This window comes from Lonchura striata, chromosome 8, assembly GCF_046129695.1.
Source record: "Lonchura striata isolate bLonStr1 chromosome 8, bLonStr1.mat, whole genome shotgun sequence".
NCBI classification, from domain to species: domain Eukaryota; kingdom Metazoa; phylum Chordata; class Aves; order Passeriformes; family Estrildidae; genus Lonchura; species Lonchura striata.
Window position 1 is genome coordinate 30,580,438 of NC_134610.1, and position 24,941 is coordinate 30,605,378.

The 24,941-nt window shown below is 44.3% G+C and overlaps 1 protein-coding gene across 5 annotated transcripts in view; it reads right to left on the reverse strand.

Moving 5' to 3' along the window:
• Window positions 1–24,941, reverse strand: part of NAB1 (NGFI-A binding protein 1) — a 41,977-nt gene that overhangs the window by 6,221 nt on the left and 10,815 nt on the right. For 2 of the 5 annotated variants that reach the window (XM_021531384.2, XM_021531380.2), the window contains exons 1-5: window positions 19,515–19,626; window positions 13,597–14,427; window positions 8,048–8,181; window positions 7,015–7,066; window positions 1,339–1,449 (exon numbers count right to left, since the gene is read on the reverse strand). In XM_021531384.2, coding sequence (XP_021387059.1) covers window positions 1,339–1,449; window positions 7,015–7,066; window positions 8,048–8,181; window positions 13,597–14,412 — 1,113 coding nt within the window. In that variant the 5' untranslated portion in view covers window positions 14,413–14,427; window positions 19,515–19,626. Of the gene's footprint in view, window positions 1–1,338; window positions 1,450–7,014; window positions 7,067–8,047; window positions 8,182–13,596; window positions 14,428–17,114; window positions 17,238–19,107; window positions 19,162–19,514; window positions 19,627–24,941 lie in introns of those variants that run through there. The other 3 variants (XM_021531382.3, XM_021531381.3, XM_021531383.3) reach the window with 3 other exon arrangements.

Below are 24,941 nucleotides of genomic sequence, written 5' to 3' on the forward strand. Positions count from 1 at the left end.
GTTCAATAATTTGAACATGTATAATGACAGCCTGTAACAGACCAGCAAAACCCGGGCTTGTCCAGCACCGTGGTGACCCTGACAGCAGGGCAATGGCATGGCCAGTATTTACATCATCTCTCAGGGCTCAGAGCTCATCAGGGTCTGCAGAAGAACACTGATAGCTCCAGCCCTGTCTTGGGAGCAAGGTAAAAAGAGAAAGTATTTTCAAACAGTTTACTTAGAAGTGTGCTTTAACTCTGTTATTCTATCCCTCCTGTTACCAACTTTTGAACTACACAGTAATTTTTAAAAAGAGCAAAACATTTCTCATTCATGCCATCTTTGCTGTTTGCATGGGATAAAAACAGAATTTTAAACTTCAATTATGCTTCTGATCACCACAGAAAGACCTGTAGACTTGCAGATACCTTCAAGCTTGAATTAAATCTCTAGTCCATTGTTATGTGGCAGTGACGAACAAAAACTTTAAAGCATATACAAAACAAGCTCATGTAATTATTCTGTGACATCAGAACATGTGGTGTAACTGCATTTGATTTATCACAGATTTGTATGACCAAGTACTACTTTGCAATAGAAGAAGATAAATGAGAGAGTAACACATCCATTCTCAGAAAACAGGAAGGTAACTCCTAAATGCAATCTTACGTGCAAATTTGGTGATTACATTTGCCCAAAATCAGCTATACAAAACAAATTTGTTGCAACTTAGCATGAAATCCCTCCTTGGCAAGAACTGGCAGTAGGAGATGGGTATTTTGCCTCGAGGCTGGGATACACTACAGAAAAGACAAAGAAAAAATTGGCAACCTGTCTTCATTTATACAAAGCTTTCTGTCTGCTCAAGAACACTGCACTTCCACCAGGTTACGTGCTGTTTAGGAAGCCAATTTATCCTCTCAGATCCAGAGGTTCACTTATTTTCTAAACACATTGGCCTTTCTTCTTGTAAGACATGTCAGAAGAGAGGACTCCAAGATTGCCTACTCTATTCCTCTCGACTCAGTAACTTGAGCTTTCCATTTATAGTGGGTAACGCAAGTAACACAGCACAGACTGTACCAATACTACCCTACTTGCTCCCAACAGGCAATCACAGATTTTCAAGCCTACTATGCTGCATCTTACCTCCTTGGAACTAACAAGGGCAAAGCTATAGTACTGTGACAGAACAGTTTTGGTAGGTAAACCCAAATTAAGAGTGATGCAATCACAGCTAAGCTAGGTAGCCTTTTAAAACTGATGGGAATTAATTTAGTCATCAAAACAACAACATCAAAACCAATGTACAAAGACACAGCCTGTATTATTCACAATATAGTGTAGTTGGTTTACCTGGGAATTAAGAGCTGTTGGGTCTTCACTCTTTCCTTTAGCCAAAGCAAGTGGCATTTTGTCTTGCTGATAGAGCGTCTGGACTGTGTCCTGGAAATCAGGATAACCGTCCTATTGAGCAGGAAAAGAAACCAAACCAAGAGGGACATATTACTATTTTTTCTTTACCTTCTCGGTACACTTAGAAGAAAAAAAAAAACCAAAAACTAAAAATTACAATCCTGACTTCTGTGAAAATTCTGGACTGCAATTTACTTGTTTATACTATCCACTTCATTTAAGTTTGTGCACAGAACACACACAGTCCCTCCACAGCAACTGCTATATACCTAATGTGGCACAGAAAATCTCATCTCTCTTAGTTTCAGGTGAATCCAGACTACCTTTGTTACTCACACTAAACTAGTTTACATTCAGCCTTGACAGGCAGATTTAGGCCTATGGTTTCTATCATTTTTCAGAAATCAAATTTATATGTAGTCAACCTACTACCTTGTGTACTAACCTTGTGAAACTGAGAAAAGCCTCCTGAAATTCAACATATTTCACACAGAACCTACACTTGTATCACAGAATGAAATATCAACATTTCAGAAGTACAGAAAATTTACAGACTATGAGAAAGCATGATTCAATAATTCTTCCAGTCTGAAATTCTTATGACATGCAAATCTCTTCTGCAGCTTGCATATATATCAATAAAGCAAATGAAGTTCCTATGAAAGCCTGCCAGACTCCATTAAAATAATCATTGAAGCAAAGGCTCAAGATGAGGGGTTTATCCAGCTTGACATAAAAGGAAAGCTCACGTGCACTAGAGGAACATCCAGAAATGTTTACAAAAGCATAGTATAGGTAACTTTGTTAAAATGTGAAAGGAAGCTACAGACCTTAAAACAGACTCAAACCTGGGAACAATGACATCTGTCACTGAGGTTCTACAGACCTCAGTCTCAAAAGCACACTAAATTTGATGTATTTTCGCTGTAGATTCCAAAGACACATAGATGTCAATAATTACATTTTTGACAACAGATGGACAAAATGGTTACAGCCCAAGAAAAATGGATATGATATTCCAGAAAAAACACATGGAAGAACTATGAGGCTCCCTCCAATGGCAGACTGCCCATGACCTGCAGAGCAGGGGTCTGACCCAAGGCAGATGGCCAGGACCTCACTGCAACACAATGCCATTAAACCTATTATTAATGCTCAGGAAAACACCTTAAAATCTGTCAGAATGCTGCACATTGCTTTGAAACACCCAACATACTCCCTCACAGAACAAATAAACACAATAGCTATGCAAAAACTTCATAGCCAGGTTATCTGCCACAAAGCCTCTAGCCTGAGCTAGAAACAAAGGCTTTGCAGCACATTTCCATGAGCACTGACCACTTCTATAGCTAAGACCTGAATCTGTTTGGGAGAGCAGAATGATTGTGTGTGGGAAGATGAGAAGCTGAACACACAAACCCCTATCACTCAGGATCCTATTTTTGCAACAAACAGGTAACACAGCTCTTCACAACAGATTTGTGATCACCTGCCTGTACCAAACTGAAGGCTGTTTCCCAAAGGTGGCTCTGGCTGCCTCTTGCTGTATCAGTCCCCCCCCAGCCAGGCAGGTAACTCCTGGAGGATGACAGGTTCTGCATCACCTTCCCAGAGCCATTCCCACTGCTGCCTGTCCCTGATGCCCTGTGGGATGAGGAGCACGCTGGAACAAGCACCAGCCTCTCTGCCCCATGGTTGCCTGGAGGTCCTCCTGCATGCACTGCAGCATTTTTGTTTTGCCATGCTGCTGCTTAGTTGTTTTCCAAGCGGTTTTGTGCAGCAGATGTTCCCAGTCCCACATGTGCTTTTTCGCTCCCTCTAATGACATTTTTCCTATGAAAACAGTACCTTCTACTGCTTTTGCTGTTTTTGTGAAAAAAACAAATCCCACACTTTGGTTTTCTTTTCAGCCTTTTCAGAAATAGTGGAGGTGGGGCTTTTCTCTCCTCTTCCTCCACCCATACTGGCACCAAGGGAAGATGCTTCCTTGCAGCCTCCACTCAGGTCTCCCTGCCTGTGCCCCCCAGCTCCCACTGAGCTTTGGGAAAAGAGTTTTTGAAAGCTCTTCCCACCCCTCTTGTTCAGATGAATGGAGACACAGACACACACAATTTCTTCAGATGACAGACAGCAAGAATATTTTTTAAAACTACCCTTTTTATCTCTCTTGGCTGTTCACACAGACTCTGAAGGGAAAGATGAGGAGCCTCTTCTTCCACTTCTGCCTGATGTACCTGTGAGTGTTTTGCTTTCTAAGCTGGTGCCACAACAGCTCACTGCTTTGAGTGGTGCCAGCACTGAGTCACGGAAGATGACAAAATAAGGGGTGCCCCTGCCACACAACGTCTAAGCAGGATTGATCCTTGCTCTGCAGGAGGATGTGCCATTTCCATGCCTAGCCTCCTGTTCTGCTCTTTGTTCAGAGCAGATTTAGGAACTACAACCCCTTTTTTATAATCTGCTCCCAAATACCAGTTCACTCCACTCCTTTTTTCTCTCCCTCCACACCTTTAGTCTGTCATTTGCCTGGAATTTTTTCCCCTTCTCTTTACACTTCACTCCCACAGCTCACCCACCCACTCAACAAATAAGAGGGGGAGAGCTCACAGGGGAAGAGAAAGGCTTTCACAGGTAATTTGATGTAATTCATGGCACATTGTTTCTTTGTAATGCTTGTGCAAGTTTCATATTCATGAAAAGGATAAATTTACAATGTGGCTGCAGATTGACAATGCTGCAGCTTGCAAACACAGCTCTGCTGGCTCTGCTCAAGGATGACCTTCAGAGCCTCTCTGGAGGCTTTTTTAAGTATCATTATATTTCAGGAAATTAACTCATCTTTTTTTTAAGTAATCTTTTACACTATGCAAACAGGCTGTGAAGTCTTTCCAAATTGAAGCCCTAGTAATTCTAGGCCATGCTTCACAGAGACATTAATGACTAATAGTTAAAGGAATGGTGAATCAAAATACAGAGTTCAGCCTTAAAACAGAAAGGGCAAAATGACTCTTCTCAAAAAAAAAAAAAAAACCAAAAAAAAAAAAAAAACAAAAAAAAAAAAAAAAAAAAACAAAACAAACAAAAAAAAAAAACCAAAACCAAAAAAACCAGAAAAGATCTAGTTACAACACAAAAACTATACCCCATGTTCAGATCCTTTCTGTATTTTCATGATAGTGAGCGAACAGATCCACAATGAAGCATTACAGCTCCAAAAACAGTGTAAGGAATTCTTACCCAGAACAGAAGGAAAAATCTGCATTTGCTACCATTTGCCTTTTTACTTTCACCTTTCCAAAAAAAACCAAACCAAAACATAAGCATAAAAATCCCTGAACATATTACTTAAAAAAGGACTTTTAACATTTTTTAAAAATTTGCAAGCACCAGGAACCCAAAACAGCAGTGATCTACTATGTCACACTGCATCTTTTTTACATTTCATTGAAGTAAAGCCCAAAATTTACAGTGTACCTCAAATTTAAAATACACTGAAATAATGCTTTACTCCTCCTTAGAAGACTCCCAAAGTTGAGAGGAAAAAAGACATTTCTACTGATAATAAGAGGGGTAATTTCAAAATTAATAATGCTATGCTATCAGATTAAAGATTTAACTCAATTTAATTTTCAATTTCTTATTTTGGAAAAATTACCTATTTCTAAAATAGTCATTTGTACAATTAGGACATGAAATTTTCACAAGCATTTTAAAATATAACTGGCAATTTCAGATAAAACAAGAACCAAGTAAATATCCTTTCTCAGAATTATTGAACTATAAAGGGTATAAAAGAAGCAGGCCTTCCAGACTCTTAGGATTTTTCCATGCAGGAAATAGGAGAATACACATCCCCTAAGGCTGTCCAGATTTCCTGCTCTCCAGAAAACCTTGAGTTTCAGCTTGTATTTTTCAGGGTTTTAATTTTACACTTTCTTTCAATGAAGATCCTGTAAGAAACAGCACCTCCCTTGCAGTGTGTCATTTTAGACACTTGCTCATCATCAATTATTACTGAATGAAGGAAAAACTTTCTCATGCTGAAATCTAAGTCATTGAAATACTACTTCAAGCAGAGGAGTGGCAGCTCCCCACCAGCTCTTACAAATTAGGGCTGGACTGAATAAAAGAGAGGAGACTCAAGCAACCATCCTGCAACATGGTGGTCAAGGCTGATAAAGGTGAAGCTGGATAAAATCATTTAATGCAGCTTTTCCCTGCTCTTTTTTGTGGATCAAAGAACAATCATAGGTCAAAAGCAAATCCTGACACACATAAATGACATTACTGACTTATCAAAGCTACCAGTGAATCCTCATTGCACATGTATATTTTGCACTACATAAACTCAAAACTACAACTGTATATGGACTGATGGAAATTAATAAATAAGACTAGCTCCTCTACACCTGTTCAAAACTGCCTTTTCAAAATTAACTGCTCTCACCAAGGTTTGTCTCACAGGAAAAGCCTTTGTACTGATGAAAACAATGTAGTACTGAAAAAAAAATTAAAGCCTTACTTAATACAATGCATCATTTATCACAGAATGCATTGCATATGAGAAACACATTTCAGAATGTGTTTCATTTTTCTCCTACAGTTAGAGAATACATCACCTATCTGTGTCATATACAAATCTAGCCCAGGTCTAGCTCATATTCTAACACTCATTTAACCTACACCTTTTTGAATAGATAGTACAATAAAAAACACCCACAATGCTAAGGATAAATTCAATACCCATGTAACAGTGAAACAGTAATTTCTTTAAAATACCAATTATAAAGAAAGCTCTGCTATTCCTATGATGTATATAGGTATAGATGTATATATAGGTGTATTTTACTTTTTTGTTGTTGTTGTTATAAGTAACTTTAAGAAGGCCTCAAATTTACCTTCCAACAGTAGTAACTGAAGAAAAAACTACATACCTGCTGCTCCTGCACTCTTAACAAGAAATCCCAGCATCTCCCTACGCAACACTTTGTGCAAGTGTATACATTAGCCATGTATACATGCATTTGACACAAAACTTATTACAAAAAAGCTGCAATGTATTATCTACAGGCACAACATTTTGTGTTGAGATATATCTATATATATATACTTTTAGTTAGTTTTTGACTTATCAATATTATCCATATCCTGATTTATGGCACAGTCAGAGGTGGCTAATATTCTGCCCTCAGTCCTTATCCAGAACTCTTATTTTGGACATGATCAACAGCTGACTCAAGTGAATTAGGCAAATCCCACCTCACGCTGACTGAAAAGCAGCAGGCCAGGGAAGACATTTCCTACAGTGCTTGAGCTTATTTCTACCACAGGAAGTCAGTCAGTCCCATTCCTCCCCTCCTACTCACTCTGAGTGCAAAACACTGAGAGTATCTTTACCATTAAACAAATCCTACTCTTTACCCCTGCTCCTACAGGTTTCTCTATCAAGCACTTACATTTACAGAGACAGTGGTGATGTTTTCCACCCTCTCTCTCTCATACCCATCAACTGTCTATCAAATGTTTTTCTGACAAATTTCATTAAGACAGATCCCTTCAAAACAAAACTGAATTTTAGCACACACAGGTCAAAATACAGGAGTCATATTACTGTACCTCTATCTTGATTCTCTTTGGTGACAGCTCATCCCTTTCTCCACATTTAGATCTACAAGAGAAGACACATACACGATCAGTAAATAGCACATTAACCCAGATCACCAATAATAATGAAAGGAATCATGGAAAAAAACAACTCAGGGAAGAACATTGAGATGCACAAAAAAAACCTCCAGTTCACTTTGACATGGCAGTGAAAGTCATTCAAGTATAGAGGAATGCAAGCACTTTGTGTTGTTTTCAGAGGCATCAAGAGATTCATGGAGTCTTCCTTCCAAAGAGGAAGGAAAGCACAGAGAATTACAGAAATGCCCTTGGCATTGCTTATCCAGGATGGATGTATATTTACATGAATCTCTGTGGAAGAAAGGGGAGCAAAGGAAAACTTTCTAGAAGGGTAGCAAAATTAATTTTGAAAGGCTATTACATTACAGGAAAGGGAATCAGCATTTAAAAAGCTAAGGAATGCATCAAGATATTCAATCATACTTACTAATGCTAAGGTTTTGATTGTATTTAAAAGCTGTTAAGCCTTTGTCACCATTTCATAACAGCAGTTCATTTGACAGAATAGTAACAACTGAAATTGGGATTCAGCTTCAATTCCATTAAAGGAAGCTTGTAAGCCACTCCCTGTGACCTTATCTTTTTGGCTAACAAGCAAAATCTGTATATGGAAAAAAGGAAATTGATGCATTGAGCATCTCTGGCTTCTCTGCCAATTTACATTAACCTCAAAACACACTAATGCCTCATATGCTTGAAATACCAGCCTCTCAGATGTCTCTTAATATGCACTATCCTCAACATACTTGGAAAACTAGAGAGCAAATAAAAAGGTAATTCAAGACAGCTGAATCTTATCAGTTTATAACCTTCAGGAGTCAAACAGCCCTTCCCTCCTTTCCTCAGAAGAGCACTTTGCTAAATGAAGAGCAAGAAGAAAGTGTCTCTAGTGCTTCAGAAGAAATGCTATCAGCTTGCTTAGTTCCCTGAAAGTAAAGACCCTCTGAGGCAATGAAAGCCTTACTTGGTGGTCCTGTAGGTGTACTTGTAGGTGACCTCCCGAGAGATCTGCCGGGCCAGTGCAAAGAGCTCGTCCCTCCTGGTCAGCAAGGCGTTATCTTTCACACACAGCTGGGCAGCTGCTTCGTTAACTGTTAGCTGCAAATCAAACACACAGGCACTCACATCTTCATACTTCCACCTACTGTGCTTGTAAAAGCACCTCTTCTGAAATAATAAAGAATTTTGATCGTAAGTAAAATTACCTATAATTGTACATTAAACCTTGGAGGGTTTCTTCAGTTTATTTATACCCCTTACTAAACCAGGTAACCTCTTTGGGAAGAAGAAAGATATGAATGTAGTTGGTGCATAAAGTAAAACATTATTGTAAGACCATCTCAATGTGCGCTGCTTTTGCTTCATCCCAGCACTAATTAAATCTCAGTATAAAACAGTAGCTCTGAGCATTCACAGTGTTTGGCTCCCAAAGCCTGGCTTACAGGGAATACTATTTTTATAAATGCAATATGCCCAGGACTTGGGGTGGGGGGGAAAAAAAAACAACCACCCTGACAGTGTGGGTACAGATGGCTTTCCCTTGTGAATACAGAATAAATTCCGTAGAAGGTGATGGTTTAAGAAACGATTAAACTTTTTTTAGCTATGTTTCTCACCCTCGTGTTTGTGAAGCCTATCTTCAGACATGAATCAAATGTAACTTGTTTCAAGGATGTTTTCCTGAGCCTGCCAGGACACATTTCTAGTGCCTCTGCTCCTGGCAAGATTTATTTTGGTGGGGGGGGGGAGGGAGGCAAAGCCTGATATTGAGGTTCAAATGGTTTTGCAATGCTCTTCAGAATCCTATAGGAAGTTGTGATACTGTCATCAATTATATCAGCTTAAAAATACTGCTGTCTGAGAAGCCTATGTTCAGCAGTATGGACATAACATTATTAATGCCATGAGAGACACAAATCGAGATCATGGACAGGCTATTCCAAGTTCCTTCCACAGCAAGCAGGGCTTGAAGAGTCTTTCTCACTTTTTCCTCAGCTGAAGAGCAGCCAGAATGTGTAATGAGGCATAACAGCAAGAGGCCAAGGTAAAATACACCTGCAGTATGCCCAAGTGCCGACAACTCTTTCTACTCTTTTACTTTCAGAAATTAAGCTGCTTTGAACAGGCTTGGCTTCTGGCAAAGGAAACAGCTGCTTTGGAGCTACTGTCAACAGTTTATTGTGTATCTGTCCCAGGGTGAATATTCCAGAGGAGCTTGGTTTCCAGAGCACAGTCAGCACACCCATGATGGATGGAGATGTGCCATCCCTGACCCTGCACCTGGCAGCACCGGAGCAGCCGCACAGGCAGCACAGCACAGCACAGCACATGTGTGACCTGGCACCAAACCCGCTGCTCCCACAGACAGCAGCTCTGCACCTACACAGTGTCCCTGGGGAGAAGCCAGGAGCTCTCCCCTTCACCCTGCTGTCTGCCACACTGCAGGGTCACCTGTGAATTAAGCCAGAGGCCAGCAGCTCACCCGAATCGCTGCACGCTCCATCCCTGAAGGATGGGAGCTGTCACAGGACACAAACACAGCGCAGCCACACTGCCCTTTGCCTCAGGGCTCGGTGGCATCCAAACTAGGAAAAATCTATTTTGCCCAATGCAATATCTGTTCTCCAGGACGGTTGAGAAAACAAAAACTATGTATTAAGAAGAGCTGAGATTCTTCTCTCAGCGGCCTGTGCAGTATTTCTAGTAAAACCTCACACAGAATTGCTGCTCCTAATATTTCAGAAGCAATTTTTCCTGTGTTTAGCCTAAAAGCCTCTGATCTCAGTAGGGCACTTCCTACGGTATCTAAATGTTAATCAAAACACAAACTTGTTCTTAACAGGTGAACTAGATATGCTGCCTGAGCCTTTAGTCTCTGTACAGACAAAAACCCCAAATCTCACAGATTTTAGATGTGCAAGGCCATGAACAGGTTACTATGTTTCTACAATATAAGGTACTAAAAAAACAATTACCCCTTAGACAGGAGCAGCTGTTCCACAATGTCTGTCTTTCCAGAAAAAATCACAATGGAGAAAAAGATACAATATAAGATTAATACAACACCGATTAAAATAATTACCATTTAAAGCAGGCATTAATTTCTGTAACACTGATAGCTATTACTTTGCCAAGGATGAATAATACAGCTAATGCTTACAAAATAATTTGAGATATTTTTTATCCCTCCAAGTGTTGAAAGGTTGCAAAGAGCTGAAATGACTGAAAATGCTTTGGGTAGTTGTAGGCAAATGCTGTTTATCCTAATATGTGAGAAAAGCCAAATGTTTATTTGCTTGTTTTTCCTAGTTTCTCTTTCGGGTCACATTCAGACTTAGTGAATTGAAGTGCATAATGGCTTTCTGCCTTTTCAGAAGGCATAATCCTGCAGATACAAAGCATGGCATGCCTAAAAATAAAGAATCTGTTTTCTGGAAGCCTTAAGGATATGGAGCAGCACAGAACCATACAGGAGAGGGATGGGTTTATTTCTATCTGATGGGGTTCACAGACTCCTCCACTAGAAACCACATAATTAAATATCAAGCCCTACTGTTTTGGTGAGTCAGCAAAAGAAAAGGAAGAAACCAAGCTAAGCAAAATATATTGCTTATTTTTCTAATTCCATTGGATTTTTTTCCCATTTTATAGGTACTGAGACAAAGACTGAAATACTGAAATGCAAATTACAAACTTGACTCAAACTTGCAGGGGTCACCAAGTTCAGGGGCATGCCTTGTACTCATCCCTCCTCCGGTCCATCTTTAAACATCAAGTGCTTGCTGAGTTTGAAAAGCTGTGTAATACTGGAACAATGGGATGGATTAAGGACAGCATGTTTATTAGTTTTGGAACGCCTTCGGAAGATTTTATGTCAGATTAATGCTTTATGCAAATACTCCTACCAGGAGCACACACTTCCAAACCAGCCCAGTGTCTGTAACTCTCACAGGCCTCTAATGGCTGCTCCAGCCCTCCGAGCTCATACAAAATATTCTCACTAATTTACCACTAATAATTCTACCACATTTGATCTGAATTTGCATCCAACTCCTCTCTGCTTGAGAAGCAAGAGATACCCTAATCTTTACATTAAAAAGCTAACCATACTTAAGTTTTCTAAATTCACAGTGAAGTTTATTCAGCTGTTCCTTGCCAGCTGCAAGGAGAAACCTTGAACTGTGAGGCAGAATGATAGTATTAACACGTGCAGAAAACCAGTCTCTGGATCTGCAGAAATGTACCTCCCTGGTTGTTTAAAGTCCTTCCTTTCTGAACAGCAAATTCCTTAAGCCATCAGAACCAAAAACACCCTGAGGCTGAGTATACAAAATGCAAACTCTGGTTTAGCAAATTTTAAACAAAAATATTTGTCTCATTGCTATTTATTTTCTGCCTTAAATAGAAAATAAAGACAAAACTGTTGAAGGCAAAACTTTGTGAAATCCAGTCTCTTTAAGCCAACAGTAAACTAATTATGAGCAAATTCTTCTAGCTTGCATGTGTGCAGTTCCCATCAAGTTCAGCGAGGCCCCACATGCGTAAGTGAGGCATAAGTCAACCACAGACTCCTTTGATCTTGTGCCCTTAATCACAATAGCGATAGAAATATTTCCTAAAGCCAAACCATGCTCTCATTCCGTTTTTAAACGTGGTTTTACAATGATGTAGTAAAGATCTGTAGTGCAATTCTAAGAAAAATGAACAAGGCAGAGAAGTTGTCCTTCTTCCAGTTCACTGCTATCCCGCTCCTTCAATTACTACCTGAGGGTTCATTCCCCCAGTTTTGCACAGCCACTCCTGAGCCTACACAAAAGGTGCCCCTGGAGCCCACCTTCCAGTACACTGCTGGATGCCAGAAAATTATCCCACAAGCAGTCTGCCCAGATTTCAGAGCGTTTTCTGCAGTTGGTACCCCAGAGAGAGGCTGTGAAAGCACACAGCCACACATTGTTGTGCACCTCGACTGCCTCCATCCTCAGGTGAGGAGAACCCCCTTTCTCTGAACCCTGAATCTGCAGCCATGTATTCAGGGCATCTACACAATTAATCCTTTCAAAGCCTGCCTCCATCTCATACACAACTTGCTCTTTTACGAGAGAGACTTCCACAAGGTCAGGGGAGTAAGATGAGATCTTGTCTTGTACAGTGGATGAATTCATAGATTTTCGTGTTTGACATAAAGCCACAGAGCACGTAAGTGTAAGCTGTACAACTAGAACTGTGTGGTAGGAATGTGGCTGACTACTGTGGAAGTGTCTCCCCAGTCTGCAGTAAAAGCCCTTGTCAAGTCACTGCTGGTGATGTGCAGTTGCCTTATAAATGCAAATATGTAAACAAAAATGTAAAGAAATACGCCTTGTTTCCTTCTGCCCTTCTACTCAGAAACATAAAGAGAACTCAGTCTTATGCTATGGATCACACACCTACAAAACTTCTTGAAGTGAAAAAAGGCTAAAGCCAGTACAGTTTTTTTGGCACTCCTGTAACATAAACACTGCCTTTCCTTTTGGGAACTAAGCCTTACATGCCAAATTTTAAATCCAACTGAAATTTTGCAATCACTGTTAACTGTGAAAATGCTGATGCAGCATTCATATCAACAGTGTTTTGGCAGCACTCTGAATTAATGTTTGTTCTCCTCCTGTACAGTACTTTGGCACTAGGAAATGACTCCCCACACAGACACACCTATTGCATTACAACACTTGCAGTGTGAGCCTCAGGAATGCCACAAGAGGAGCAAGGGAGGCCCACATGAACTTTCAAAGACAAGAGGGAAGACATGCTACTCGGGGATTAAACAAACATTCAGATTACAACCACCCATCAATACTGGAGACATCCTTTCCTTTCCTCCTCGTGCAGTCCGCACATCACTTGACAGGCTTAAGGCTACTATGCCCAAAAAAACCCCACAGGTTGTATAATTGAGTTTCATCCCAATTCAAACAAACAAACAAAAAAAAATCCATGCCAATGGGTTTAGGGACCTCATTGACAGAATCCTTTTCATCTAAAGTGCACAAGCTACAGAGCAGAGTCTTGAGGTGAGGGAAGACAGCAGAAGGCAGTAGTCACATCAGACACAAGGAATTCTACTTACTGATCTTACAAACAAGTCTACTCTCAAAGCTGCAAGGAAATACCATACAGAACATCTTTAAGAATGTACCAAATCCTCAGAATCCCCAAGGCCATGCTCAGGGCGATACTGGTTCCTATTCTGGTGCCAAACTCTCTAAATCTTCTGTCTGATAGGCCCACACCAGCAACCTAGCAGTCTGATCACACCAAATCACCACGTGCACGCACACACACACCCACAAAAGGAGACCTGTGCTGCACCTGAGATGTCCATGTCAGGCCAGGCTGACTCAATGCACACCTTTCAGACACACGACTCTCATCACTCAGCAAGAAGTGCCCACACAAAAAGTGTACCCTGTAAACACATCTTGTCAAAGGTGTAGGAATAGGAGAGAAAGCCCAGCTCCACTCAAGCCGTTTTACCTCGTGGAGGGTGAGATGCTTGCCATCCTTTCTTTTTGAGTCAAATCTGCCATATATTGCACTGTACTTCCTGATCTCCTCCTCTTTGTGAGGGTCATCATCACTCATCTCAAAGATGTGACCAATCATCTTTGCCAGTTTCTTATTTGTTTTCAGTAACTCCTTGACTTCATTGGAGTCACTTTTGGGCAGGGAGGGAACCATGCGTTCTACACATTCAGCAACTGACAGAGCAGCAGCAGCATCCAGGGTCTCGCTGTTTTCCTTTGGTGAGGCTGGAGAGCCAAGGTCAGCCGGGGAAAGGCTGTGCTCACTCTCTGTGGTGTGGTGTCCTTGCCAGAGTCTGGGCTCGCTGCTGCCCTGCAGTGATAAGCTCCCCACATCAGATTTGCTCGTGCCCACGCTCTGCACACACGTCGTGGCAGCACATTTTGGAATCTTCAGGTGAGGCTCTCTGGTGCTGCTGTTCCTCTCGTAACTGCTGCAGGATATCCCTAGCCACGCAGGAGATCCTTCTGGCAGCTTATATATTGGAATGCTGCTGACTGGTAAGGAGGTGAGAGGCTGGTTAAAAAGGCCAGGGTTTGTGACCCAGTCCCTCAAAGCCTTCTGCAGCCGTCGGACATGAAGTGGCTTGCTGGCCATGCCTACGAGAGCCATTATCTCCAAAAACTCCTCTTCACCTGCTTCACAGAGCTGCTGGACATCATCACCACCCTGCTGAATGAAGGCATCGAAGTAGAACAAGAGATTTGCTTTTTGTAGTATTCGATACAGCTGCAATTCTCCAAGGGTTCTGGGCAGAGCTGACGCCATCACGGATGACAGAACCTGCAAAGAGTAAGAGCAGAGAAAAGATGAGCACCAAAGCACCAACATCCAGATGTACTGTCCTGCCACCCCTCTTTCCACAGGGCTGTCAACTCAGAGGACAGCATTTCTTTCTCTCATTACAAGAACACCCACAGAAATGAATAAGGGCAAAAGCTTTATTTTTTGACTTGTTAACTTAATGGAAACATTTTTGAAAGAAACCGAATCAGCAGATAGTTGTGATGCACCTACAAAAAAGATGATTCAAACATGAAGCCAGCTTGTTTTCAACATTCCTATTTCATGTTTGTTCCCAAGAATGTCAGCCAATATCGCTCACAGATTCTACTCTATTCTCTTTTATATCTTAAGATCAAAATGATCACAAAACACATTCTGCAGAATTACAGAATACTCAATTTCCTGAAGAAAAAAAATCTCATATATTTAGCTTCTTCTTAATTGTTGCATCATTTTTCCCCCATAGAAAGTGTGGAGGATTGTAAAAGGAAAACAAAGAAGAAAAGTGATTCACAGAACCCCAGAGGATTAATGAAGCTGGGTCAGTAAGAGAGTCTTAAAGAAGCAAATATTTCTACAGTTTTACCTGTTTCACATAAAAAGGATGTAATGCATCTGCTGATCTTAATTCTGGCAGCAACAGCTGCAGACAAAGCTAAAATACTGATGGATTCCAACACATACAGTTTAAAAACCTTAGTTTTAGTTTAAATTCACCTGCCCATTTCATTTGCTAACAAGGCTGCCTGTCATTGACACTTGAGACATGAAATATCACTCAGCAATACAGCAATTGTGCTTAAAGGCTCCCAACAGACAGATCGCTGCGGTGTTCAGCCCTTACAGTGCCAGGAAAAAAACATGTGCACAACTTTCAACTTCATAAACCCCTTATCCACTTATAGCACAACTAATAAACTCCACAGAGAATTCTAAGATCTCACACACACACCTCTTCACTCTATGGTGGCTTTCACAGGAACAAGCAGATAATTTCCAGTATTACTGTACTACACTGAACCACCAATCAATAAAGTCTAAAGCATGTAATTTATAGTTGGTTGAGAAAGTAACAGAACTAAAACATTGAGCAGGTCTGCTAATACTGCTCTGGCTCTACTGTCACACTGGACTCGAAAAAACACACAGTAGTAATCTAAAAAACAACACCTACAGAAAGATTTACACATACTAGGGGAAAAGTATTTTAATACTGCGCAACTCCCCTTCCTCCAAAACTGCAATGCAAGCAAATAGATTTGCTATGGGGCATTGGGAGATTGGTTATCAAAAGTAAAAGTCAGAGGGAAATTATTTTTACAGTATGTGCTTTTGCATATTGTAAAACCTGAAAAGTATTGTAAAAAATGGTTTGGGTATTTTTTGGTTCTTTCACAATATAAGCCTTTTCTTCAGCAAGTCGAACATACAGATAAAACCAGCAGAGCCCAGCTTCTATTCAGAAGGCATCTGGAAGACCGGACTTTTGCTGCAAAATTCTGATTTAACTCTACTAGAGAAAAATAAAATCAGGAAGTCAAAAGAAACTTCCCAGAAATGTATGTGGCAGCAACAGGATACTGCCAGTCCATCTCTTCAGGAAAAAGAGATGAAGCCCAGGGGAAAAAAAAAGACTCAAAACATACAAAACCTCCAAACCACCAGCTGAATATATCATTCCTGATATGTGTGCCAGTATGTGCAAAGCAGAAGGGGCAGTAATAGCAGTTTAGATTTGAGCAGTTACCTCAAGGAGTTGCTGGTGAGCTTAAAAGCTAATAAAATACACACTTTGGAACTCGGGGTGAAACTGTAAATATTAAAGAGCTACATATTTTAGAAACACAGGTTGGCTTTCAGAAAGAATAGTTAACTGCAGAATATCAACCAAGTACTGTCTACCCTCAAAGAAACAAGAAAAACGAGGAAAATTACTTAAAGGTAACCTTTTATAGGGCACAGAATTCACTGTTTTAAGAAATGTCATTAATACACTGAATTTCTTAGAAAAATCCTCCCATTCTGGACAAACTAGGTCAAGACAAACAAAATTAACAATTTATGGTTTAGTGGCATTCCAGTAAACTGTTCCTACCCTCCCATTTCAAATGATGATGACTTTTCACCATCAATACCACAAATTAACTTCTCTAACTTTTAAAAGGCCCATTTCCTCTGAAAGTTATTCATCTTAGCACAAAATCTACATAAATCTACATAAATGGACTTTGTGCAGAGAGCTAAATTGAATCTTGGGAGGACGGTGACAGTAAAATTATACACAGCCCAAGAGCTCCAGGCAAGCCATGGAACTGAACTCATTTTTCCAGCCCACAGGCTGGAAGAGCAGCACCAGTCCATGAGCAGCCTTTACCTAGAGGCTTCTAATCAACAAATCTCCTCATGACAGATAAAACTGGATTAATATGTACTATGGAGGCATCAGCAGCAAGTCCATGGTTCAGACTGCTTTGAGATTTGCATTTAAAGCAAGGCTGAAATCCCTTTGCTTCATACTTTAAAGACCCATTCTGTTTTTCAAATTCAGTACAGTAACTCCGGAGAGGGCTGAGCAATTTTTCCGTGTACGACCGCTACCGATTTCTGCAGAGAAGGCGTTTTCCAACACTCCTCCTTTTAACCTCTTTTCTCCTTGCATTAAACAGAGCTCTTCCAGCACTCACCTCAATGCCATCCCAAGTTATTTCTAACCTGCAACAAGGGGAAGGCTCCCTCCCCTTTCCGAGAAGGCCTCTCCCAGCTACGCTGCTTCTCCAGACATGAGCTCCGGTCCCGGGTTCGCCCCGCTCACAGCCCACAAAGCCCGGGAAGCAGCTATGCTAGTCCACCTGCAGGAGTAAGACGAAGCTTAGGAAGAGGACAAGCAACAAGCAAGGACTGCTGAGAAAGCAGCACAGCACTGCCTGAACCCGAGGAGAGTGTTAACCCAAAGGACACCTGGCGCTGCTGCTGCTGGCTCTGCTCACCCGGCCGGCTACGCAAAGCCTTAGCACACCCACTCAAGTCTCGGCGCCCCACATCTTTCGGGTGACCTTTAAGCTGTATCTAAGAGACCTGACATACTGCTTTCTACCACTGTTCTCATTTCTTAGTGCACTAGGGACTGTGCTTTTGGGGCAAAGGGTGAGCATGAGAAGAGGTTACACAATGAGGAGACGCAGGGAGAGCTCACAGCCAGGACACTTGTGTCTGCTCCTCACCAGGAACAGCATCTTGGATAAGACCCTGGGGCACCATGTGTGCTCCCCCTCTTCTGCAGCCTGCTCAGTAAGTCTTAGGCTGTCTAATCTGTGATCCCAAACCAACCTGGTTCAGGAGTAACAGCTTGGTCATGTCCTCTGGCAAATCCTAAAAAGCCAGCCAGAACAATCTGCTGCCTCAGGAGTGAGCAGGTATACCTAACACAACTGCAAACCCTTTTTCCAGCAAGATGCAGGAATGCAAAGCTGGCACAGGGTGGGGGTCTAAAGGAAGAAGTGAACACAGCCACAGCACTTCAGCCACTATTTCTCCCTCTTCTCTGCTTGCTGTCCATACCAGTGAGAAGTGTCAAAACACACAGAGCTAAGAGCAGCCATCTCTTACATTTCTCACATATAGAACAAAGAAGCCAGAAAACTCCCCACAGCAGACCAAGCTGTTTAAAATAAACACAAGGCTGCATACGGTTATAGCCACGGGAGAACCAGGAAATCACAAGTTAGATTTTCACTCAGCCTTTGCAACCCACAACCATGCATTCTGATTTTCCACATTACCTCATTCACATCCACAGCCCATCACCCCACATGCCATGCCCTTGTCTCCAAACGCTGGCTGTCACCTTAACTCTGACCACAAACATAACTCCTGGGAAAAAGGAAAACAGAAACCACAGAGACACCACAGAGCGCTCTTAAATATTTGTAAACAGCTAGTGCAGGACTCACAACCTATTCCTGCTCCCTCTATCTGGACAGCGGGGCAGCGGCAGCCCCGCTCAGCATCTTTAACCACGGAAAAACACCGGTTCCTTCCCCGCTGTGCCCGCTCCGAGCTCGGAGCCGCACGCTTCCCGGAGGTGGCAGGAAGATGCGCGGCTGAAGCAGGCAGGGGGTGGATGTGGGTGAAGCACCGGGAGAAGGAAAACTCGGGAGCTGTGGGATGTACGCATGGGACAAGGTTTCCTGCTTTTTAAGGCTGCACGGGAAGTAAAAGCAACCGAGCAACTCTAACCGATTGTAGAGATTTTATTTCAGGTGAATTCTAATTGAGCTGTCACCAATTAAATTACGAATACAAGGAGAAAGTGTGAAACATCACATCTCTGTATTTTAGGCAAAAGTGATTATTTCATAATGTATCTTGATCACTTTGGGCGTTTTGAAAAGTCTCTGAAGACAAACTGGGTTTGGGTTTGAGAGCTGGCTGCTTTGCATATTCATTACATTTCTGCAGCGTTTCCAAAGGACTTTTAGCAGGAGGAGAAAATTACATGTAGCTGCAGAAGAGAGACTCCGCAAATTAAATAGTCTTGTCTAGCTCTGAGATGTGCCAAAATACAGCCGATGAGTGAGCTCCGCGTTTACGTACAAACCCGTACCTCGCCTCAACTAATGAGAAACTTGAAACGTGCAAAAGCACCCTCGCGCAAGGCCGAGACGAGCGCACAAATACCTCCAGAGCAGGGTCCCGCAGCGCGGGATGGAGCTCCCGGGAAGGAGAGCCAGCCGGCGGGCACGGGCGGGCAGCTGCGGTCCGCACGCCAAGTTGGCGGCCGCCGAGCCCGGGGACAGGAACCTCCCGGGGCGCCCCGCGGGGTGCCGTCCGCGCCGGGGACAGCGCGGCCCCGCCGAGCGCGGGGGGCGGCCGGCGCCCCGCCGCCCTGCCCGGGACCCCGCCGGGGCGCCGCCTCCGCCCGGCCCGGCCGCGCCGTCCCGCCCGCCGCCCCCGCCCCGCGCGGCGGGGACGCTGCTGCACTTTCCTCCCACTCCCCCGTCCCCCCCGCGCCGGATTTCTCCGGGAATCACCCACGCACGACTCCTTCCGGCCGTCCCCGCGCCCCCCGGCCGCCCCGCACGTACTCCGCAGCTGGCCGCCGCCGCCGGCTGCCCGGGGCTCCCCTCGGTGCCGTCCCGGGGCCGCAGACTCAGCCCCGCCGAAGTTCCTGCCCGCGCCCCCCCCGCCCAGGCTCCTCCTTTCCCATCGACGGGGCGGGTGGGCGAGCCTGTCCCCGCCACCGCCTCGCTGCCGCCGCCGCCGGGGGGGCGCGGGGCCGCCCCGCCGCACCTCGCCTCGTCGCGGCCGCGCCTTCGCCGTGCGCGGGGGCCGAGCGGGCGGCAGGGAGGGAAGGAAGGAGGGGAAGGGAGGGGAGGGAAGGAAGGGAAGGGAGGGAGGGATGGAGGGAGGGAGCGGCCCCCGCCCCCCCGCACGCCGCCCCCTCCCGCGCGGTCACATGGGGAGAGCCCGCGCGCGCTCCGCCGCCCGCCCACGCGCGGCCGCCGCGTGACGCAGCGCCCGGCGGGGGCGGCACCGGCAGCGGCAGCGCCCCCCCGCGGCCGGACCGCGCCGGGGCCGCGACCCCGCCGCGCCGCCCGCGCGGGACCCGCTGCCCTGCCCGGGGCCGGCACGCTGCGCTGCAGAAACCCCTGCGGGAGCACCGAGCGTCGGCTCGAGCGACGAGAAATGGGAGCACGGCGTTGTTGTACGATGGAGAATCGGTTAAGCTGTGAGTTTTCAGCGTTTCAGTGATAAAATTAAGTAATAAGTAATAAATTAAGTAAGTCATACTTAGTGCAGATAACAATAGAGCAAAATAATTACACGTGTGGAAAAAATTAGCGAGTGAGGGGAAAAAAAGCCACACTAAGTTAAGCTTTTCTTGTAGGCAATGTCCAGCTCTGCTTCGAGCTGGCAATACCTTTCACACAGGTTTTCCTTTCCTTTCTCCTTGCCTGCTAATCCATACCTTGGCTGTTTGTCTGAACGGGGTCAGGCCAGGCAGGAAGCACAGTTGTGACCTGGCTCCTTGGTAAACAACTCCGAGCAAAATTGAATTTCTCCTTCAGGTTTTCCAATAGAAGGCTGAGGCTTTGTAGCATCTATGTCAAATCACTGTCACCAAAACTACATAAAAACATCTAAAAATTAATACATGATCTCGGAACAAAGTTTTAAAAAGCTCTAAACACGCAAGGCTGCATTCTGGAGCTGGGGAAACGCAAGCGCCCTTTTTTCCATACCCTTTTCATTTTGTAACACCCAAACTCTGAAAGCTTGCATTCCTGCACGGGGTATTTCCCAGTTTCCCGGTGAGTTGTGACCCTGGATTGCGTTGGGCGTGCGGGCAGTGGGGCAGGGTGCTGGTGGGTGTCACACAGGAGCCCTCTGTGTGTCCCTGGCGCTGCCCACGCAGGCACGGCGCGCACGGGTGGGCGGCTGGAGGGAGCTCTGTCTGCATTACTGCACACCCCAACCAGGCACGCTGCTCTCCAGCCTGCTGGCAAGGCCGTGCCCCAAATCAGCGCTTGCCCAATCTGAAAATCAGCCCACGGGTGAAGGTGACTGCACGGAAGGGATGCTGCCTGAGGAAAAATACCTGGTGCCTGGAGGAACGGGCAGCACCTGCCCCTAGAGCCTTTCTGCAAAGCAGAGTGTCGGTCAGCCCGGCTTTTCCCCAAAACTGGAGCGACTGGGGCTGTCTCCTCGTCTTTGGGGTGTGATCCCAAAGATCCCAGTATCCCAACAAGGCAGATGAGGAGGCAGAGGCAGCTTTTCTCCCTGGCATGCTGTGGTTCCCATGAGAAAACTCCATTGCGCATTGCCCAGCAAAACCACAAAAATGTTCACAGCACTGCCTCCCCTCCACCCACTCAAAATGTTTTTGCATACGCCTCTAGGCACTACAATCATGGTAATTAAAGCTGTAAAATATTATTAGTATCACACTCCTATACACTTTTCGTCCTAAACGCTTTAGATACCATGCAACAGAAATTCAGCCACTCCCGTGGAAAAAAAAAAGGAGTAGGAACAATGCACATCAAGGTGGAAAGCCAAATTTGAAAAGGATGCCCAACACAAATCCCTTCTCTCACAAGAAGCTCCTGGGACAGCGCTGAAGTCCATCCCTCTATCTAGGGATAGAGAGAATAACACCCCTGCTCCAGGAGCATTCCAATGGATTTGTGGAGATTCTCATACCACTTAGCTGTGCTTCCAGGGGCTGCTAGTGAATGAGGTGCAACTCAGCCCTGGGCTACTGAATATATCAAGGCAAGTGTAGGAAAGGTTTGAATAGACTCTAGTCTCCACTGTAGTGTGTCCTTAGGAACAGGAACAGCAGCATATCTGCTCCAGTCTGGCATCTCACTCTGGCGAAGAGGAATAGGACAAACGTGCTCTGCTGTCTCCTTTCACCAGCAGATCTGAGAATGCTGGGCAAACAGCCAGTGGCAGCCAACAAATTGAGATTTCCCCAGCAGAAAAGCAGGGAAGTGTTTCTAAAGTGTTTTTTAGCACTGTCCTATCATTAACATTCAAACACTTTCCTGTCTAGGTACTGTTTCTGCTTACATCCCACAGAGGACACACAAGCTCTGAGTCTGCTCCCTCTCCCATGTGTCCTGACATCTGGAGGTAAAAGTTTCCTTCAGATGTTGCCCCGCATAAATGGGACGGGAGGGATGGGTAGAATTGTGTTAATTTTATAGCTGTTCTATTCAGTTATTTAAATGGTTGTTAGTGTACTAAGAGTACAGGTAGGTAAAAGCAAAAAATTGTAACACTAAGTGAATAAAACACTAAAAAAAGATGAAGGTGGCAGAACTCCACTTCTATTTCAGATCTCCTTTCCTTCCAAAAATGCTTACAAGCTAGGGAATAAATGCCAAAATTTAAGGCCCTTAGCTAGCGTGGACTGCCTGATCTTCATGACAGAGACCCTACAGAGTGCTGAAAAGCTTGTGATGAACTTCCAGGGTAAGGTATAAAGAGCGCACGCACCCTTGCACCCACACAAACCTTCTACACGTGCTTTTTCTACCACCGTGCTAAGGTACCTGGGTGGAAATCATTGCAATTCTGGCCAATTCCACGAAGTGATTTGGTTCCTCGAGACCTCCAAACAGCGAGGAACGGGCTCGTGTGCGGCGCACGCAGACTTCAGGCAGAGGTGTTCTGCCTCTCCCCAAGGACTCCCCGCAGCCAGTGCTGCACAGGAGTCATGTCCCAGCGGGCTCGGCCAGGGGCAGAACATGCCCTGCCTGCCGTGGAACATTTGCAAGGCTGAGCTGAGCAGGGTGGGGAGGTGGAAGGGCTCGGGAGGGGGAAGCCAGAGATGTGCCGTCACCTCCAGGGAGCCGGGAGCACCTCCGCAGAAGCGGCTCCGTCCTTCCCCGCCCAGCACACAGACCCGGCTGGTGCAGTCTGACACACTGATGTTCTGCCTGATTAAAGGAAAAAGAGATTGGAATCGCACATGGCACAGGGACACTTCCATAATGTACAGAAGAAGTCTGCAGATGATCAGTTCTCTATTTCCTCAGATTCCCCAGATTGTGAGATTGATGAGGAATCTGAGTAGGGTACAAGCACTACAGAATCAAAGGCAAAGGAAAAAAAAAAGAAAAAAATCAGCAGTGAGCAATTATATTCAAGGAGACAAGACAGTAAGTCAGACCCAGAGGCAACTCCAAGGCTGCCAACACAGCAGCTGGTATTGCAGAACATCTCCGTGGTCGGTCCCAACCTCCCTGACTGCCACTGGAGGAGCGGAGGGGTGCTGGAGCAGAGGAGCAGAGTGCAGGGGCGTGGGTGCAACCTTGCCCTAGTTTGCCTCCTCCTAGCAGGTCACAGCTGCTGGCTGGGGCACAACACACACACAAGTACTCCTGAAAATGCATGTTGAAGCATATTTCTCAGGGAGGCTATTAATACCTGTGAACAAAACACTGGAATTGCTTGCTGTTAATAGAGAAGAATGTATTGCATAAAAGGCAAATTTCATGAGCTGTCATCGAGAAAGCTGCAGGGTCTAGTGGCTGTACCATGTCGCTGGGGACAGAGACAGCTGCATTCCCTTTCTAGCTCTCCTCTGCTGACATTGGACAAGTTATTTCACCTTGCGGCACCTCAGTTTCCCCATCTGGATATTAGGATAATGATTCGACTGCTTCCTCAGTGGAGCAATGCTAGATCTGCTGATGAAGAGGGTCAGAGGCAAGCATTATTATTTAGCATCATAAATATTCATACCATTGTGCAATGGGCAGGACTTGCTGAACAGACGACAGCCCTCGTTAAGGATCAGAAAGTTGACAGTCTCTATAAATTCACTCAATGCAACAAAGAACAAATATGGAGCTGCATGTATTTTTGGCAGCTATGCCATCTGACTGAATGCATGGTTGGTAAAGGAATTCTGAAGAAGAGTTTGCATGCTTGGAGCATATAAATCTGAAAGTGGCCTCAAATTAATAGGAGGGTACCCCAGACACAGAAGGGCTGCACAGGATCAGGTGGAGCACAGGATCAGGTGGAGCAGAGCTTCCAGGTAAAAAAGAAAGGCATCCAAACTTGATAGGATGATGCAAGCTAGGAGAATAGGGTCAGGGCTGAGTAGCAGAGGAAATTATCTCATCAACATGGCAAGTGATATCTTTCTATTGATTTTCAAATGAATAGACTTTATGGCCAGGAGCAACTGTTTAAAATCATAAATCATCATAATCTCACCTCTTGTACCCTGGAGATCAAAGAATTTCATCTAGTCATTTGAATTACATTAATCCTATGTAAATAAAACAGTGCACTAATTATAATCAGTTGGAAGACACAGATGCATCACAAAGACCTATGAGCATACAGTTAATACAAAACAACTTTGCTAAAATTTAGCCTTTAGTTTTCCTCAAAACAGGCACAAACCTGGAAATGACTCCATTTTAGAGTTGTGGCTGTGTGATATTTTGGTTATGGCCATTTCGGCAGCTTGGGACACACACGTCCTGCTGCTGCTCTCCCTGGAGGCACAGATCCCAGTGCTTCCAAGCTGGAGGCAGGGCAGGGTTGCACCAGGGGCATCTCATGGCCACTCTGGCACTGCTCATGTGTCCACCCCACAGCCCCACGCTGCTTCTTGCAAGGGCCAGAAAATGCTGGCACACACGGTACTTCGGTGTCACCTGAGCACTTGGGAAGCAGGGCTGGGAAATGTGCTGAAACAGGGAGCTCCAGAACTGAACATCTTCACAGGTTCAGCCTGTGTCTGACAAAGAGCTTCATCTGAAAAGCACAGGGAGGAGAAGGAGGAACAACTCCTGAGAAGACAAAATATACTATTTCAATGCTTTCAAAAGAGCAGGGCTGAACTTTTTGCTTTGAAATGACCTGTTTCTGATAAAAAAGCACTTGAAAATATAAAAACAACATTTAAAAAAAAAACCTGGGATAAAATTGCTTTTGAGAGCTCAGCATGCTGAGTACTGTGATGCTGGAATCATCATTTTGGC